General features: G+C 47.8%; 1 protein-coding gene across 1 annotated transcript in view; it reads right to left on the bottom strand.

The window, feature by feature from the left end:
• Positions 1-17,021, bottom strand: part of CACNA2D4 (calcium voltage-gated channel auxiliary subunit alpha2delta 4) — a 144,108-nt gene that overhangs the window by 71,361 nt on the left and 55,726 nt on the right. Inside the window, exons 20-27 of the mRNA XM_075709888.1 lie at positions 13,830-13,891; positions 13,084-13,151; positions 12,900-12,945; positions 11,347-11,444; positions 9,275-9,368; positions 7,842-7,937; positions 5,503-5,630; positions 2,123-2,203 (exon numbers count right to left, since the gene is read on the bottom strand). Coding sequence (XP_075566003.1) covers positions 2,123-2,203; positions 5,503-5,630; positions 7,842-7,937; positions 9,275-9,368; positions 11,347-11,444; positions 12,900-12,945; positions 13,084-13,151; positions 13,830-13,891 — 673 coding nt within the window. The remainder of the gene's footprint in view (positions 1-2,122; positions 2,204-5,502; positions 5,631-7,841; positions 7,938-9,274; positions 9,369-11,346; positions 11,445-12,899; positions 12,946-13,083; positions 13,152-13,829; positions 13,892-17,021) is intronic.

Raw genomic sequence — 17,021 nt, forward strand, 5'->3', positions numbered from 1 at the left:
CAATGGAGGATACAGCTGAAGGATTTTGGACTCTTTGGGAGAAATTGTTTCCCTCAGTGCTCCCCTGCAGCCCATACTTTGGATGAAATATGGTAGTTTTCCTCAACGCATAAGAAACAGGGAATAAAGAACACCCAGCTGAATGTACCGTGTGTGGAAATAAGCAGAAGATGCTTGTTGTCAGGTGACCTAATGTGCCTGCTAGCAACAGGGACTGTGGTACCTTTAAGGAACGAAAGCAACCGAGAATTCATTTCTGTGTCTCAACTTCTGTGGTTATCATTGAGGAAACTGGTTTGTTCTGTATCATTTCCACAAATGACAGAAATTTTACCTTATTGTTACTGCTTTAACATGATTTCTTTCCCTATCCTCTGCTGTTTTCTCCACCCTCCTCTTCCCTCTGCAGAGGATCCTGCCCCTTCACAGCATGTCCACACAGACAGTCAATTCAGCATTCAGCATAACTGGGCGGGTGGAAAGCTCCACAGGGGTTGTGAAAAGCACTGCTGACAGAAGAGAAATGGCTCCATCAGGGGCAGATCCTCCTGCCACTTGTTCTTGCTCCAGCTCTTCCACCCAGAAGTTTCCTTCCATGTATTTATGCTGAGTGCCAGATGAACTGCTTGTGTACCTCTGCTCTAACTCACAGGTCAGAAAAGGGAAGGAAAAGAACCAAGAAAAACAATCTTTTTTTTAAAAAAATGTTTTCTCTTCTCCCGAATTCATACTTAGAAAAATGCTTCAGTGCTGCACAGAGACCCTTGGTATAATTTCAATGCTATTTCATTCTCTGCTGGGTATATTCATGCCAGTGCCAACTAGTATCAGTTTTGAGAGCAGTTTCTATGACCCAAGCACCTAGTTAACATGAACTTTACTGAAACCATCTCTATTTCACAGGGGTCTCTGGACAGACTTGATAATAATTTTCTGGCTTTGGGCTTGAAATGGTGGTATATTACTGAAAAGTGCTATTTTGTAACACCCTTCCTTCAGCTTGTAAGTACTTTCTCAATGCCCAGGTGACTCTTAACCAATCTCAACTGGAACTTACTGAAAGCCTGGAAATTAAGGAATGCTTCATTAGATGAAGCTAAACTGCCCCAGTTTTACTGACTAGTAGTATTGAAGACCATTCATTGTATCCTACCTAGCCTAGGCAAAAGCAATGGCTGACTCTCGATGTGAAGGTATCTCCTACATGGCCTTCTCTCTACTGGATACTCGTATAACAAAGTCATTGTTTGGGATCTATTCTACTCAGTCACTCCTTCCACCATACAGGACTCCATTAACACTAACCATGCTTTCACAAGCAGCTTTGCATCTCAGCATGTTTCTAGTGATAATTACTCCATTACCTGTTCCAGCAACCTCTTCCCTTAGCCAATGCTTCCAGGTCTAAAAAAAAATTTCACTACGCTACATCTTCTTTTACCCCAATACTCCTACACAGAGCATTTAAGATGGATAAGATGCTAGCATTATTGATTAATGTTGCTTTGTTTTGTTAAATGGCTGCTCTGTTTCACTTGTGAGTTTACTGTACTTCCATAAAGGCTGAATCAATTGCTGCAGAAAATGGTAAAGCTTCAAAGGCTTTGGGGTTCTGTTGGGCATAATGTGCTTTACAAATTTTCCAAAAGTAGATGCAGACACAAAGCTCAGGTACAAAGATAAGTTTGGCAATCTGTATGTCTGATTTGGAAATCTAGCAACAAGCCCATTCCACCAGCGAAAGTTATTTTTCAGCTGAGATAACAATGGAGATGCACGAACGTGCTGTTCTTCCAAAACCAAAACTGTCTCTTGCAAACAGTTCAAAACCTGTATGGACTTCTCAACCTACTCATGCTCCAGAGAAATAGTCTCAATCCACAAATTCACTGGCATTGAAGATGGGAAGCTTCCATTCACACAGCCAGTTTCCCTTTCAAAAGCCTATTAGCCATTCAGTACCTGTTCTAATATTCTCTGTTTAGCCTATTTTTCAACATCACAAGCTATTGCAGCTCCTGTCATTTCCCTTGAATGACAAGGTAACAGCTCTCAGCTCCCACTCTCAATACAAGATGCAACCATTTCATTCAAGATAAAAAGAGAAACCAGAATGTCCTACCTGCAGCAATACCCATCTTCCCATCCACAGACACAGCCACAGCCGTGCTCACTGTCACCACTTTTGGTAGGCCACCTCCCTCTGCCAAGACACAAACACAAACAGGCTTTGTTAGCTTACCACCAGAGAGGAGTAAAACGCAGCAGGAGCAGCTTGCTCACATGCTTTCACATCCAGGCCAGTGTGTACATATACCTCAACCCTGAAACATCCAAGAGTTTGGAGGACTGCGTCTTTCAAGACACATAAGCAACCTAAGGGGCTCTGAGTAGATTTTTTTTTTTTCTTCTAGATAATATCCCATGATAAAACTAGCATCCTCAGCATAAAATGTTAAAGGACTGGCCTCCTCAATTTTGGGGATGTAGAGCTTCTCTTCTTAGGCCAGAAAGCTGCTCTGCTTCATGCACCAGCTACACTCTGTAGACAGAGGAGAAGCAGGACAGGTAATTCTGACACCAACTCTTGCACAGCAAAGGCCAGGCTCACACCTAGCTCTGTTACTCAAGCCAGGCCAACACTACAAACTGCAGACAAGACACAGCACTTCCAGGTACTTCCAGGGTGCACACTATTTTAGAAACAACGTCTTCTGGGACTTTGCTGCCTAACTCTGTTATGCCTCAGGGTCTCCTGATTATCATTTAGCTGCTGCTTTAAGCATCCTGTAGGTCCTGTGTCACATGTGCCAGCCCTGTGCAGATCTCTTAGCTCCCACAGGGCATTTAAAATAGCATGGCTGGAGAGGTCTAAGCAACTGAACCCCACCTCCCCTCTCTTTAGTAGTGCAGTTGTTTCAGCCTGCAATTGTCCATGTGACAGATTCCATTTCTGTATTTTTTTTTAAAGCTATTAGATTGCTTCAGCTGGGGCACCTCTTTTGGAACTGCAAGGGGACAGTCTGAAGGTCAGCATGATCGATTTAGCCTGCAGCTGATTCCCTCCTTGCATGCTGTATGGAAATCTCTTGCTCAGAAATATGGGTCAGGGATTCTTTCCTTCCCAAGAGCTCTAGCACTTGTTACTGCTTTCCATTTCTGCCCTCATAATTCTTTTTGTACCCAGTGTGTCCTGAGCACGGTTCTGTGTCTACCACAGTTTAGCTGTGAGTCTCTCACTGTTTTTGGGCTGAAGCCAGATTAACTTGCTCAAGGATGTAAGAAATAGCGAAGCCCTTGTGAAACAAATACCCAGCCAACTTATGCTCACATGCCTTGAGCCTAATCATGCCTTTATGATGAACCCCAAATTTCTTGCTCTCCCTAGGATGGGGCAAATAAGCAAAATACACTTAGCAACCCTAGGGGGAAAAAAAAAAAAAAAGACAAACCAAAATAACCCAAACACCCAACACATGAGAGACCTGGGCTGCAAGAACAATTCTACTTGACTTGGAGAGCTTTCCCGGCTGTCATCTTCTCTCTAGGACTTTTGGACACTGGAAGGAGGAGCCCTGAATAAATTATTCTGATGACCTGCAGCTATTCCTGCTGGTTTCCTCCCTAACAGGGAGGTCTTCAGGCTCCTCCCTCTTATGTGAAGAGAAGTACATCTGCCATGAAAATGCCATGTCACAGGGTGGGCATGTACTGAGTCATGCAGAAAGCATGAAAGGGGGACTTCAGCATCTAATCATCAAGAATTTCTTAAGAAACTGGGTGGTGTGTTCTGGCCAAAAGGTGGGACACCCCTGCTTCATTGGATGTCCAGGAAGGGCCTGGACTCTGCTCGGACAGTGAAGCACTGTGGCTCAGAAGCACTGAGTATTATTCCCTGGCTCTTCACAGGCATCTTGTGTGATCTCATGGATCACAGCCTCTCTAAGCCCAGCTGCTCATCTCTAGAGAAACTAATAATTTCTCCTACAGTTTAGAGCATAAGGTCTTCAGGGCCAGGTACTACTTCTTACAATGTGCCTGTAGGGTTTCCAGGTGAATGGGATCCTGGACTTGATTGAAGCTTCTGACCAACAGCCATGTAATACAAAAACCAGTGGCAGCTGCTTGTCCTCTGTCTTTATCCATGCAAAACTACCCGTAACTTCTAAGAAAGCCACATCAAGCCACAACCCCAATGTTCAGCCATCAGTGACTACTGTGGCCAGGGTCATGGCTGCTCTAGGAAGCCCCACAGGGTGTCACTGCCTGTTTTTCTAACCCACGCTCTATTCCAGAGAGAAAATGCCGTGGCATGCAGGGGACTAAAAAGGTCTCTCCTTCCATGCCTCCCCCTCTCTCCACACTCGCCTTTTAAGTGAGATGTAAGGGTGCTGGGCAGAGAGAGGTTTTCGTGGAAGGTTTCAAGTATTTTCTCTTTCCATTCCTCTCCCTTTACATCCTGGTTCATCTCTTGCCTCCCAGTCTGGTTTTATCCTCTTTGCTACTTGCTTTGCCACCCACCAGCCTCCCACCACTGTGCCACAAAAAGCTTTAGCAGCTAGAGTGCTGAGCTCCATGACAGAGATGGAGAGCTAGGGGCCAGGGAGGCACACAGAGGGGATTTCTGCCTTCTGTGTAGGAGTCTCACATGAGTATTTTGTTTTGAATGTTTCTTTCTAGGCTCTTTTGCTCTCTTCCAGTGTTTGAGGAGGTCCTGGCTGGACCTGCAAACTCATAGGAACCAACACCCTAAGCAAGAGACACTGAAAAGCCACTCCTTGCTTTCCTCTTGTGTTTGAGCTCCTTAGCTGGGCAAGAGGTGCCATAGTACTGTTAGTAGTACGATGGGAAGGACACAGGGCACCAATGAGACACCCTCGCCAAGAGGAAGCTATGGAAAAGCCTCCTGCCCTTTTCCTCCACCATTATCCATAACAAACACATCCTTTCCTGTCATGGAAAGTGGTGATGGAAAAAATGACACCCTCTAAACTTACACTTCCTGACCGGGTGCTTGTGGATCCCTCATCAGTCCCAGCTGTTACTATCATCCAGTATGCCTGATGATCTTCCCTCCCAGGCCTGGTCACACCTACGTGTCTAATTCCTTCTGTGACACCTTCACCTTCCCTTTCCCACAGTTCACGTGTCCTCCAGCCCCACAAGTACCTTGTGTTCCCCCACCCGCCGCATCCCTAAATCCTTCGGTCTACCTAGACCCTGTGTTTCCATGCATCCTTCATCTCCTCTGCAACCTGACGTTACGCAGCCCTGACTGCCTGCCCCACAGCTTGTAGCTTTGTCTTTCTGCTCTGCCCAGTTCCCATACGTTGGCCACAACCCCTCTGCTTCTATGCCGGTGCGAAGATAATGCCCAGAGGCCAGGTCTCAGCACTTCCCACCACGCAAGAGGCGGCAATAAAGAGACTGGCGTGGCATAGGACACAAGATGTGAAAAGCCTTCTCTTCTCTCCTCTGCTCTGGTGTTCAGGCTGGGGTTACCTGAATCATCTTCTGAAACAATGCTGTAGATGAAGCTCCCGGGGGGATGCTCGGCCGCCCGGCGGTACCACAGAGGGAAGTGGTCCATGGTGAAGATACTTTCCTTGTCCTTCCGTGTCAGGAATTTCCTGCCGGGAGAAAACCCAGGGCAGCCTTGGTACGCGGCGCAGAGGAGCGGCAGCCCTCCTCGGGGAGACGCAGCGGGACCCCAGGGCTGGGCACATCACCCGCATCTCATCACCTGGGGCTTCTCCTGCAGCGGAGGGAGCCCGGGGACCCCCGGGTGACCCAACCACGCCAGCGCAAGGGTCCTGGCAGGGCACCCCTCGCCCCGGGGACTCAGGGGCGGTTTGTGAGGCCTCCCTCACTACCGAAACGCGGACGCGGCTCCCCTGCCGCCCCGCGCCTCGCACCCTCGGCGGGTGTGGGTCAGCGGCCGGCCCCCCGGGACGGGCTCAGCGCTCCCACCGGCAGCCGGGCGGGTCAGGACAGACCCCACGCGCTCGCCCGCGGCACAACCGCCGCCATTTTCCCTCAGCGCCCGGGGGCCCGGCGGCGGCGGCGCCCCCACCCCGCTCCCCGCCGCACCGGGGCCGCCGCTGCCGCGCCTCTGCCGGCCGCCCGCCAGGTGCCGCTGTTGCCCCGGCCGAGGCCCTCGGCGCCGCCGCCGCCGTCGGCCCCGGGGGCGGGCGAGGGGAGGCCGCGGGCGGGCAGGGTCCTGCCGGCGGCAGGGCGGGGCCTGCGGCGCCTTCCCGCGGCCTCCGGGGGTAGGTAGGTAGGTAGGTAGGTAGGTAGGTAGGTGGGTGGGTGGGGAGGGCGGGAGGGAAGGTGGCCCCTTGCACCCCCTGCCCCGCGGGGGGCCGGGCAGGCTACGCCGTCAGGAGCAAGGGGCAGGGCCGGGCGTGAGAAGCGAGGCGCGGCGGGCGTGAGCAGGCGGGCGAGGGAAGGCAAGCTGGTGTGTGGCCCGTCGAAGGCCATTAATTACCGCAGGAGAATGGGGAGCAGGTGAGAAATGGGAATTAGACAGTCTCCTACCAAAAAAAAAAAACCCCAAACCCAAAAACCCCCCACAACCCCCAAAAAACGAAGGTCATGCTGCTGTGTCTAAATACTGAACTGCCAGAGATGCACGGGCTGAAGTACTTGAGGCAACGGGTGCTTCTGGAGGCAAGAGGGTGGGTCCTGAGGGCATGGCAAGACAGGCAGTGGGTGCTCAGGCGAGACCTCGTGAAAATCAGGTCATTGGCTTCCCTGGAGGTCCCTACGTCTTGGCTGACAAATCCCCTTGGTTTTCAGGCTCGTTTTGCCGTATATTTTGACATAAAGATAACTACTCATTTATACTGTTCCTTCCTTTCAGGGGATTCCAGAAGTGCCTCTCGTGTGGTGTGTGGGGGTCTGTCACTGCAGTGTGTGACTGTGGCTGTTTAAAAGCACTGAATGACACTCCTAATGAGCAGTGGGGGATAGGGAATCATCGTATTGGCCTCCTGCAGCACACATCATTTTCTCCTTGTTGCCAGAGCCTGACTGACTTATCCAGACTGACTCAAAAACATGAAGAGTGTCACCTTTCAGGCACAGCAGAGCTCTCTTCCTTGAACGTATGGCTCATGTTTGGGGAACTTGGAGACAGTGAAACAGCTGCCAAGAAGCTGAGGGCCACCACCGACACTGTCCCCTTCTGTTCCATCTGCTGGTGTGCCTCTGTGACCTGTCCTTTCTTACAGCAGCATGCACCAGCCTGCGTATTCAAAACGCAACAAAAATGCAAACTATATCCTTTCCATGTCAAAACCCTCCACTGAACACACACTTTTGCCTTGAGGGAGAGGACGAGAATGAATTGTATATGACAGATGTCAGTCACATCACTTAATGCCTCACTGAAGGCACTGGGATACTACTGCGATGGGGGCAATGTAAGAGGCAGAACAGAACAAACCTGGAAGAGAAATTGAGACAGAAGATCAAACCTAGCCAGGCTGGAATGTCACCGGGGCACTGGAGTGCAGAGCCTCTGCACTGCAAAATGGTCCTGGGGATATATAGTAACTGTGGGCATTTTCTGTGTTAGCTGACTGAAGTCAGGGAATGACTGAACGTTTTCTTTGAAATGAATGCACTTTGGGACAGTATTTTAAGAAAAACTCAAAAGAACCAGAGGAAGACAGAGGATCCGTACCCTGACTCTGTAAATCAGCACTAATGCCATTAGGGTCTTGCTCCTTTCCTTTCTGTTTCTGTCTCCCCAAATCTGTTTCTAAGGCTGGTGGTGATTTGGTGCTGCCTCTTCAGAGACATTGAGAGAAACATCTTAATGCAATGTAGGGACTTACCTGTTGGAAATTTTCTCAGAGCCCACGTATAGGGCACTCCTCATGAGTCCAGCCCGAGTGCCCAGAAATGCCATCTCAACACCTGCCTCAGTCTCCCTGTGGAACAGAAACACACAAGTAGAAGCAAATGGTTCTCAGAAGAACAGCCGTCTCCCTCCCCAGGGTGAGGCCTTCCAAACTAGAAGCCACACCTGAAGACATGGTCCCAAGTTCATTTGCAATATAACCCATTTACACCAGGAGTCACACTGGCTTCTACCTGCTAATGGCAACAGGTTGTTACTGGCTAACAACTGGCAGGTTTAGACCTGTGCCTAGATTCACATCTTTGAAATTTGCTCATTTGGTTCTCTTCTAAGCAGACCATAAGCTCCTCTTCCCCTCCTAGCCCTGCTCTATGCTGCCTGCATGAGGCTGAAGTGAGGGAGAGGCAGAGAGAGAATGGCTGTCTTGGGCACACACAGGATGGACAGGGTAGCGGACTGACTCTGAAGCAGTAGATTGATTCGGGTGCATCTCTCTGGAGGTATCAAGGGCACAGATGGGCAGCTACATGGTGGAGAGCCTACTGCAGTGTGGTGGCCTTAAAGTGAGGAGTCTGTTGGTATAGCCATTTAAAGGTGTGCTGATAATTAGGTGTCCTAGCATGATTGCTGCTGGTTCGAGCTCTGTTAGTGATAGGGGTAACTGAAACAGGCACAGGAGTTCATGGCCACACATCTGTGTAAGCAGCATGTTGTCTGCTGAAAGTAGATCTGTGTGACATACTAGATACTACAACCAACAGGTGCCTCACTGCAAATAATAAAGGAGAAAGTTGTTTACTGAAGCCAGCCTGTCCACTCCCTTCCTGAGGCTCAGTCTGAAGCCATCACCAACAGTGACAAGACCAAACTCCTTTTTCTTCACTGCTGGAAGGGGAGCAAATTTCTTGCCATCTGGGATGGAATTTCTGCTACAGTCATATGGGAAGTTGAGCCAAACCGTGCTGCTGCTGTTCAAAAGGGATAACTGATGCATGGGGAAATAACTCATAATAGCTTTGAAATGGCCTCAGGTGCCCTGAGATATCAAACTCTATCAACTGAAGAGGCAAATGCAGCGCATCTGAGCTAGGTGCTGCAAAGAACTGGTGCTGAACACCTCTTGCAGTGACACATCTGGATCACTGCTGTGCTCCAGTAATATTCAGACAAACTCGCCAAACTAAAGGCTCCCCTTGAGAAGGCCCAACCTGCTGGAGTCCACTCCTGAGAGACACCTTTTTAGTTATTTATAAAGCTATTGAACTATTTCTGTCAGCTTTTTGGGGTATTTCTAAAGTTTCTTATATGCTGTGCAAGGATCTGTGACTGTTTCAGGCACTGCATAAGCCCATAGCATCTGGAGATAAGTCTTCAGTGGTGTTTTACTCGTATTTCTAATACACTTACATGGACATATTGAGGGCTAGTGTTGTCCAGTAGGCCTCCATGGGTGCAGTGACCACTGCGTCAAACAGCACTTCCTGGACCAACTCCTCGTCACCTAAGAAGAGAGAACAAGAATCAGGAGAGAAAGACATGCCCCTCCCTAGATGTCTTAGAGAGTTCCTTATTATGGAGCATCTGCCTGGCCCAGGGCAGTGAAGCAACATGGCACAAAAAGAAGCCTCCCCTTGCAGGGCTGAGCACAGGACCTACTACCTTGGATGGTGGAGAGCACAGGAACAGATGTTACAGTGAAGATCGTCAGACTGGTTCCCCTGCAAACCCAGTGAAAAAGTTTGGGTTTGAAAGTGTGGGCAAGTGAGGGGCTTTCAAATGAAGTTATTCATCAGGCCTTCACTCCGACCTTCTCCTTGATCAAACAGGCCGTCCACAACCATTGCCTCAAATCCTTGCTTCGACCTTTCTTCTAGGTGCTACATAGGACACCAGACACCCCATTCCACTCAAGAAGCTTCTTCAAAGCCCCTAGTGACTTCTTCATGGCTTGTACTCTGTCCTTGTGTTCATTGGCTTCTCTATTACCCCTCTGTCCTTCCTGTACTCACAAAATGCTGTCCTGTCCTGGTTTCCCCCAGATGCTCAAGCCTGGACTGGGACTGAGAGGTGTTTAGGAAGGTTAGAATATGCCATGTGCTAAATGGCATATGCTAAGATCCCGTTTATTTGACCTGCTTCATTTCTGTATTGTCCTGCCTGCATTAATTTTGTGTTTTGAGAATGTGATGGCTATCATATTGCAGATATGCCCCTTTCAGTGCTGTTCTAGATAGAGCCACCCCCCGCCCCATTTCAGTGTTTCTGCCTCCACTTACTGGGCTGAGGTCCAAGGTCTCCCCTAATATTTTCTCCCAAGTTCTTCCAACTTTCTTTCTCCTTTCTTTGTCACAGTTGTCAGAATCCATTTCTCCATCCTTGCTGTCATTCAGACCTCAAAACCAGAGCTCACCAGCAGATCTTTCCCTGCCCAGGCCCCACATGTCTTGGATGTGTCCAAATGATATTTGCTTTTCCTCCATAGTACTTCCAAGTCTGCATGTTTCTCATAGTGAGCTCTCCTGAAACTTTCCTCCGCCTCTTCCCTAGCCTCTTCAACTCATATATCTCCTCTTTTCAGCCTCCTCCAAAGACTGCCAGAAGGGGTCTGCTCACACTGTGCAAGAGAGGAACAATTATTGGATTACATATGGTTTTAGTTTTAAGAGATTCCTATTTTCGTGCCAAAGGTTTGTGCCTCTCAGGTGGAGCATTACATGCAAAAGCTTGTACTTGGCACAACTAAGGGGGCTGAAGCTGTGGGGAGTGAGGTGGGCTGAAGGACATCCTACAGCTAAATTGCTGTAGGGAGTTCCCATGTACAGCTGCCCACCTCTGCCCTCGACAGACATCCCACTCCATAGTGGTGCTGTATCAGCTGCTTGTGTGGCTACACATCACCTGGAGAATGGGACCTGGTACAAGGGATGAGCAGCAGGGGGAGCAGGAAAGATAATAATTCTATAACTATTTTTTTCCTCAAATTGGTTACCAATTGTGTTTGGAAAACAAAATTAACAATGCTTGTTCTGAAAGAACCCATCTGTCTAGATGGCACTGTGCAGCCCTCAGAGGATGCTGGCTGGGGCCCTGGGGAGCAGAGTAGTCACAGCAGCTTTCCTGGCTCTTCCTGCCATTACCCCCTCTAGCCCACCTGGTCAGTCTGTCTTAAACATCATGTGCAGCCCCCACCAAGCTCCATTCAAGCCTTTCACTTTTCAGTATTTCCTATGCCGAGACCTTCAATAAAGCCGAGTTATGTGACAGCTTTGAAATGGAAAAAAATCCTCTGATGGAGACAAGGGAGTGGATCCTCAGCTCATTTCCACATGTGAATTAAGCTGGGCTTGAGTTCAGTCCTGCCTGTGTAAGCAGGTGCCACAGGAGCTCAGTCTGACATCAATCAGTTTGTCACAGTCTCCTCTGCCCTGTGGTGGGTACAGGAAAACCCCAGCAGAGACCTTTTGGTGCTTGGGACTTACATTCCAGGTCAGGTTCCTCTCCAGTGAGGAAACGGATCACAGCCTCCAGCTGGCTGAGCTTCCGGTGGTCCGGATCAATGTCGGTGATGCAGTAAATCCTGGTGGGGAGGGACGAAGAAACCCGCAAAGGAAAAGAGAAGCCACAGTCAAGCAAATGCTCCTGGAAAATAATAGCTGCAAACAAAAATCCAGCGAGAAAGCTTGGGCTGCAAAGATTTTGCCACTGCTGCATGCCATGCCCACTCAAAATGTAATGATGTGGCTGTAAGTCAAACCCTACCAATAAATCAAACACCAATTAATCTGACTGCTGTGCTTAGTAGGGCTGCTGTTATGTTCTCCAGCATAAGCTCACAATGCAACGTATCAGTCCCAAATACTTCTGGCAGTTATCTGTATTATACATTAAGATGTGTACCTGTGTCGATATAAACAATAACAATGTGTTGGAGAGGCCTGAAAAGCAGAGGGTCACATGTAATGTGAGTAAAACTGGATTGGGAGCAGATAAACCCAAGAGATGGAGAAACAAAATGTGAGACAAGGAATGAGCTTGCAGTATGATATGGTGGCAACACAAGCTGTCCCAAAGGGACACAGCTGCAGGAGCCTCAGGACACAGTTTGGGGAGAAGCATATATTACAAATATCTTATAAAAGAAACCAGTCTTCTAATCCTGCTTCCAATTTTGACCGCTTCATTGTCAGGACAACGGAGAGGAAGGGGTTATAAGAGAGAATTATAACTCATAAAGGGGCTGAAAGAAGTTATTTATGAGAGAAGTCTAAGAGAAATGAATATGTAAAGTGTGGTAAGCTGACACCCCAAGTTAGGAGTAGAAGGAGAAGTCACTGCTTGTGTCTCAAATGTGCTGCCTGTGAAACTTGACAGTGTAATGAGAGGTGTGAAGGGCTGCAGGGCTTCTTGAATATAGTTATTTTGGCTTTGATACAGGCTGGGTTCATGTGCCTGGGTGTAACTGAATGTTTGGTTCATGAAAATCCCAAACCTCACAGCAATAAATGGAAAGTGCCATGCTTCACCCTGTTTCATATCCAAACAAAGCAAAACCATAAATTATGCTTGCTATTGAAACAGGGGTCATAAATCACCTCCATGTTCACTAGAAATTACGTCTAGGCTCAGTTCAGAAGAATGCCAACCAAAAATAAGCTGGGATTTAAAAAAGCATTTCAATCTCTCGCTAAGCTTGCAACAAAATTTCCTGACAGGTCTGACATACTGTAGGTTTTGTAGCACAATTCTGAGCAACACGAGGAGGAAGAAAATAAGTCTGAGCACAGAAGACTGAGGATAAGTCTCAGGAGATGTTTCCTAGCAGAGGGATGTGCCAGGCTTTGGTGGGATCTCCCAAAGGAAGAGGTGGAACTGAATTGCCTGGAGACAATCAGGTCTTTGCAGGTACAGTCCCTGAACAACACCGCTTTTTCCTTAGGCCACAGAGGGCGGTGAACTCAAGCCAAATTGCTGGGAACTTTGCCAAAATCTCATGACAACGTCCTGTGTCATTGACAGGATTTCCTCCACTTACCATTCATTCGCTAAAGACAAGTCTGGCTGGAGCAGGTCGTGCAAACCTGAAACCGGATAATACATAGAGTATTCGGTTAGGTAGCAGACAGGCAGATACAGGCTGCGAAGGAAGAGTGGAGCAGTGAAGTTCAGAGTAACTATCTTGTCCCTTAGGACAGCATGGCTGTTCCAGATTAACCTACCTTCTTCCACTGAAGTGTTCCCCAGCAGAATGTACTCCCCGTGTCCCCTGGACAGCACGACACCTAGGCTGAAGGCAGGAAGGAAAACAGGAGGGCTTGTCAGCAAGGAGAAGTGTAATTCCTAAACATGACACTGCGTTCCCTGCAATTACAACCTTTAAAGACATTAACTCCCTTCACAGCTATTAAAGAAAAGAACATCATCAAAAGAGGATTATGTGAGATCCGATTTCAGCACAAGAGGCTAAGGAACCTGTCTGTAGACCTATGAGGCATTTTTGGTGACAATCTTTTTGGCCAACGTTGTAGATTCAGGTCAACTATAACATTTCTCAAATCCGTGCATATTTCAAACCAGTTCAGCTGGGAAAAAACCACACAAAAAAATTTGCTTGATTTATTATGTGTTGTTTCATAATTTTCTGTTTATAATGTTTTGTTTAGAGCCATACACCAGAACATAAAACATACGCAGTGGAACTGAAGATTGAAGATGTCTCATTTCTCTGAAATGGAACAACACGCTTCACCTAAGGTATAGCTTTTGGACTCTGAACTCCAGATAATATTGCTTTTGAGTTGACCCCGAACAATATTTGAATGGCTATAGGAACAAAGAAGTCAGTTATTCACGCTGCTCTACTCATGAGTCGTAGCCAGTTTTATGAAGAAAAGGAACCAATTTACTGTCCTTGATGGCAGACTTCTGATACACCTTATTGGTGTCATGTTGAGTCCTTGCTCACCTGAAGGGTGTGCCACTGATATCCGTGAAGAAATAATCATTGGTGAGGAAGAGAACTCGTTTCTGGAATAAGAGCATGAAAATAAAGTGAGAGACCATCTGACAGACCAAGGCATAGTGATGATGGAGACCTGGGATATACATCCCCAAGGCTAAGCAGAAGTAGTTGATCATTACCAGCACATCACACCCTGCTAGGGCTGGCTGGAGACAGGGATGAATGTGCAGTATTCAGTATATTCAGTAACGTGTGACTTTCAGGATCCAGGCAGCCACTCTGTCTTTCCATCTAGGGCTTCAGTTAAACCTTTCTTTGCTGTAGGGCTCCTGCACAGGCTGCAGGAAGGGGTGGGGGGAAGCTGCCCTCCCTCTCGCACCCTCTGAGCCAACATGATGGGGCCCTGCTGCTCTTTTGCTATACAGAGCAACCTTGATGGCTTTGCACATCATCATCATCCCAAGTAGGAGGGGGGGCTCAGTGGGGCAGGTAGGAAGGAGAGGTGGGGTCAGAGGAGAGGCAGGATGGCAAACCTACCCACTGTGTGGGTGGGCAGCCAGGGCCAAGTTTCCCCATGTTTGATGGGGAGAAATGCTGAGATTCCTGACATTAGCTTTCATGCCAAACTGGGACAAAACATTAACATATTCCAATTTTGCTAAAAAAAAATCAGAAAAAAAAAAAGTACATTTTCAAATTGAAAAAAAATTGCTGATTCAAATCCAAGCCATTTTGATTCACATGAAAATATTTTTTTCAGACTGACATTTCAACTGAAGACATTTCAGATTATTGAAAGCTGCTTCAGAACTTCAGCTGTTTGCCAGACTGGCCTTTTCCTGTAGGAAAGTGTTGATTTCAGTGGAACTCTTTTCCAAAGGAGAAAAGTTTTTGGAAAGTTTCTATCCAACCCTTATGCCAGTATATGAACCCTAATATGTTTAAAATCCCAGCCCCAGTCTGAAAACGAGGTGAGAGGATGTGTGTGGGAGACAGGGAGTGAACACAGAAAACTCTGTGTTCCCCAGGGAAAGTCATGCCTGTTCTAACCTGCTCAAGCCGTGCAGCAGTGGAAGCGGTGTGAGGCACAAAGGATGAGCCAGCGCCAGCTCCGCAGTGTGTCCCGAGTTTGTGCACACAGCGGATGGGCTGATGGGGATGGGGGTTATTGTTAGGTGAGGAAATGGCAGACGGCTTAGCCCCTTCCCTCCCCTCTCTCTCCATGCATGGCAATCATGTACTGCTGAGCAACAAGGTGTGAGTCTTTTGCTGAGCCATGATGCTCCAAAAGTGCTGTGATACCCCCAAGGAACATGGCATGGTGGTGTTTTGGTGACCGTGGGGAAGGTGCAAGAGGTATTAAGCCTCCCTTTCCTTGCCAGTCTGATCTGATGGCGGAGCAGGGGGGGCATGGGGAAGAAGGAGACCTGGAGGTGTAGGCCTGCCCCTGGGGGAAAGGATGCAGTAGAAAATGGCGTAGCGGTGCCACTGCTCCGAGACCCTTTCCTTCTGCAGGGCTTGTTCCGCTCATCCTTTGTTCCCCTGACCTGCCCCTCTTCTGTACATGCAGCCACTCAGCACTTGTGCCTTGTGGGAGAGAGGGCAAACCTCTGTTTGGGCAGGGGGAGGGCATGGGTGGCCAGCCCTCCCCAAGACAGGTGGAGGTATCCAGCTTATCCATGGGAAGGAAGAGAAGCAGAGGCACCCTTGAGCCAAGTGGGGCTGAGGATGATCGGGTAGGGCTTTGCTACATAGCGCAGAGCAAGGGAGAAGACAAGAACATGGGCGTGTTGGCACAGTGACAGGATGGCTGACTACCAGCACCTGCAGTCTGGGAACACATGTATTTCCAGTTTTGGTATTGTCACTGTACTAGGCAGCCAGTCCTGGCTAATGCCATTATCAGTGGTTTGCTACAGCTCCTACCCGTGTGCTCACTCTTTAGCTTTCACAGTCACAACCCTTTTGTACCCCAGCTGCAAGCAAAGGCATTTTTGCCACTAGATCTCTCTAACAACCACCCCTTGTCTTTGGTCCTTATTTTTCCCTCTCTATCTCACTCTGCTCTCAATACCTTCCCAAGATCAGCCTGAGGAATCAACATTTACGTGGCTGACAATAATTTCTACCCCTTCACTCAGTCCTTCTCTCTGCCGTCTGACTGGCTCATTCTCTTTGTTTCACAGCTTTCTCAGCACTTTCTTTGTTTCAACGCTGCTCTGCTTCATCAGCTAGCAGAGTACAAGTGGGAATTGCTAAGTTTCACTTCTGGTCCTTGCTCCATGTGTATTCTGGTAATAGTAAAACTGTCACATACTCAGCTTCAGTCTCCTATTATGCTTCATAACACTTGCAGAGTTGCAGAATAAAACAGGTAATATCTCTTACCACATCTACCTTTTGTTACCTTTTTTCCCTGAGTAGGGGAGAAGAAAGATGTCCCTAAAATACTGAACTAAAAAACGTATCTTTGGGTGACTCAGAAGAAATGTTATTGAGGGTGCACAGAGATAGAGAAGGGGGTTAAGCTAGCAAAATAAGCAATCTAGACTTACAAAGAATAGATCTTGCTGGAAAACCCTGATTGCTTTTCTGACAGAATAACAAAGATAATGGATGAAGGGAATAAAGGACATGCAATGTATCTGGGTTTATATAAAGCACTTGAAACAGCTTCTCATGAAATTTTATTCTAAAGAGTCAGTTAAAATGGGCTTAAATAAGATGTGGACTGAGAACCAGCTGCAGTACTGTAAACAAGAAACAGTAAACAACAGGGCATCGAGGGAAAAAGATGTAATGAGAGGAACAGACAGACTCTGTCTTAGGAGCCCTTATGTACAGTGATCTGTAAGACAAAATAAACCAGCACTTCTCTGCATACTGAGAAAGAGTCCCAATAGCCCTAAAAATCAGAAAGACTGGACAAAAAGGAGTGGAATTCACATGGAAAAATGGCTACTAGAAAAAATAGCTAAGAAACACGGAAACCACGGCAGCTGTTCCGGCGCAGCTGTGGGAGGGAGAAAAAACTGATGGGACAGCAGAAAGGAGATTTGGGGCTCCCTCTTCAAAAATATCCTATTGCAGAGAATTGATGCTCTCTACAGAGCAACAGGGAAACAGTACTCAAGTAATGCAGTGAAGCCCTGGTACTTGTGCACCAGAAATGGTACGATGGACAAAGGGAACAAA

This window comes from Pelecanus crispus, chromosome 1, assembly GCF_030463565.1.
Source record: "Pelecanus crispus isolate bPelCri1 chromosome 1, bPelCri1.pri, whole genome shotgun sequence".
Classification (NCBI taxonomy): Eukaryota; Metazoa; Chordata; class Aves; order Pelecaniformes; family Pelecanidae; genus Pelecanus; species Pelecanus crispus.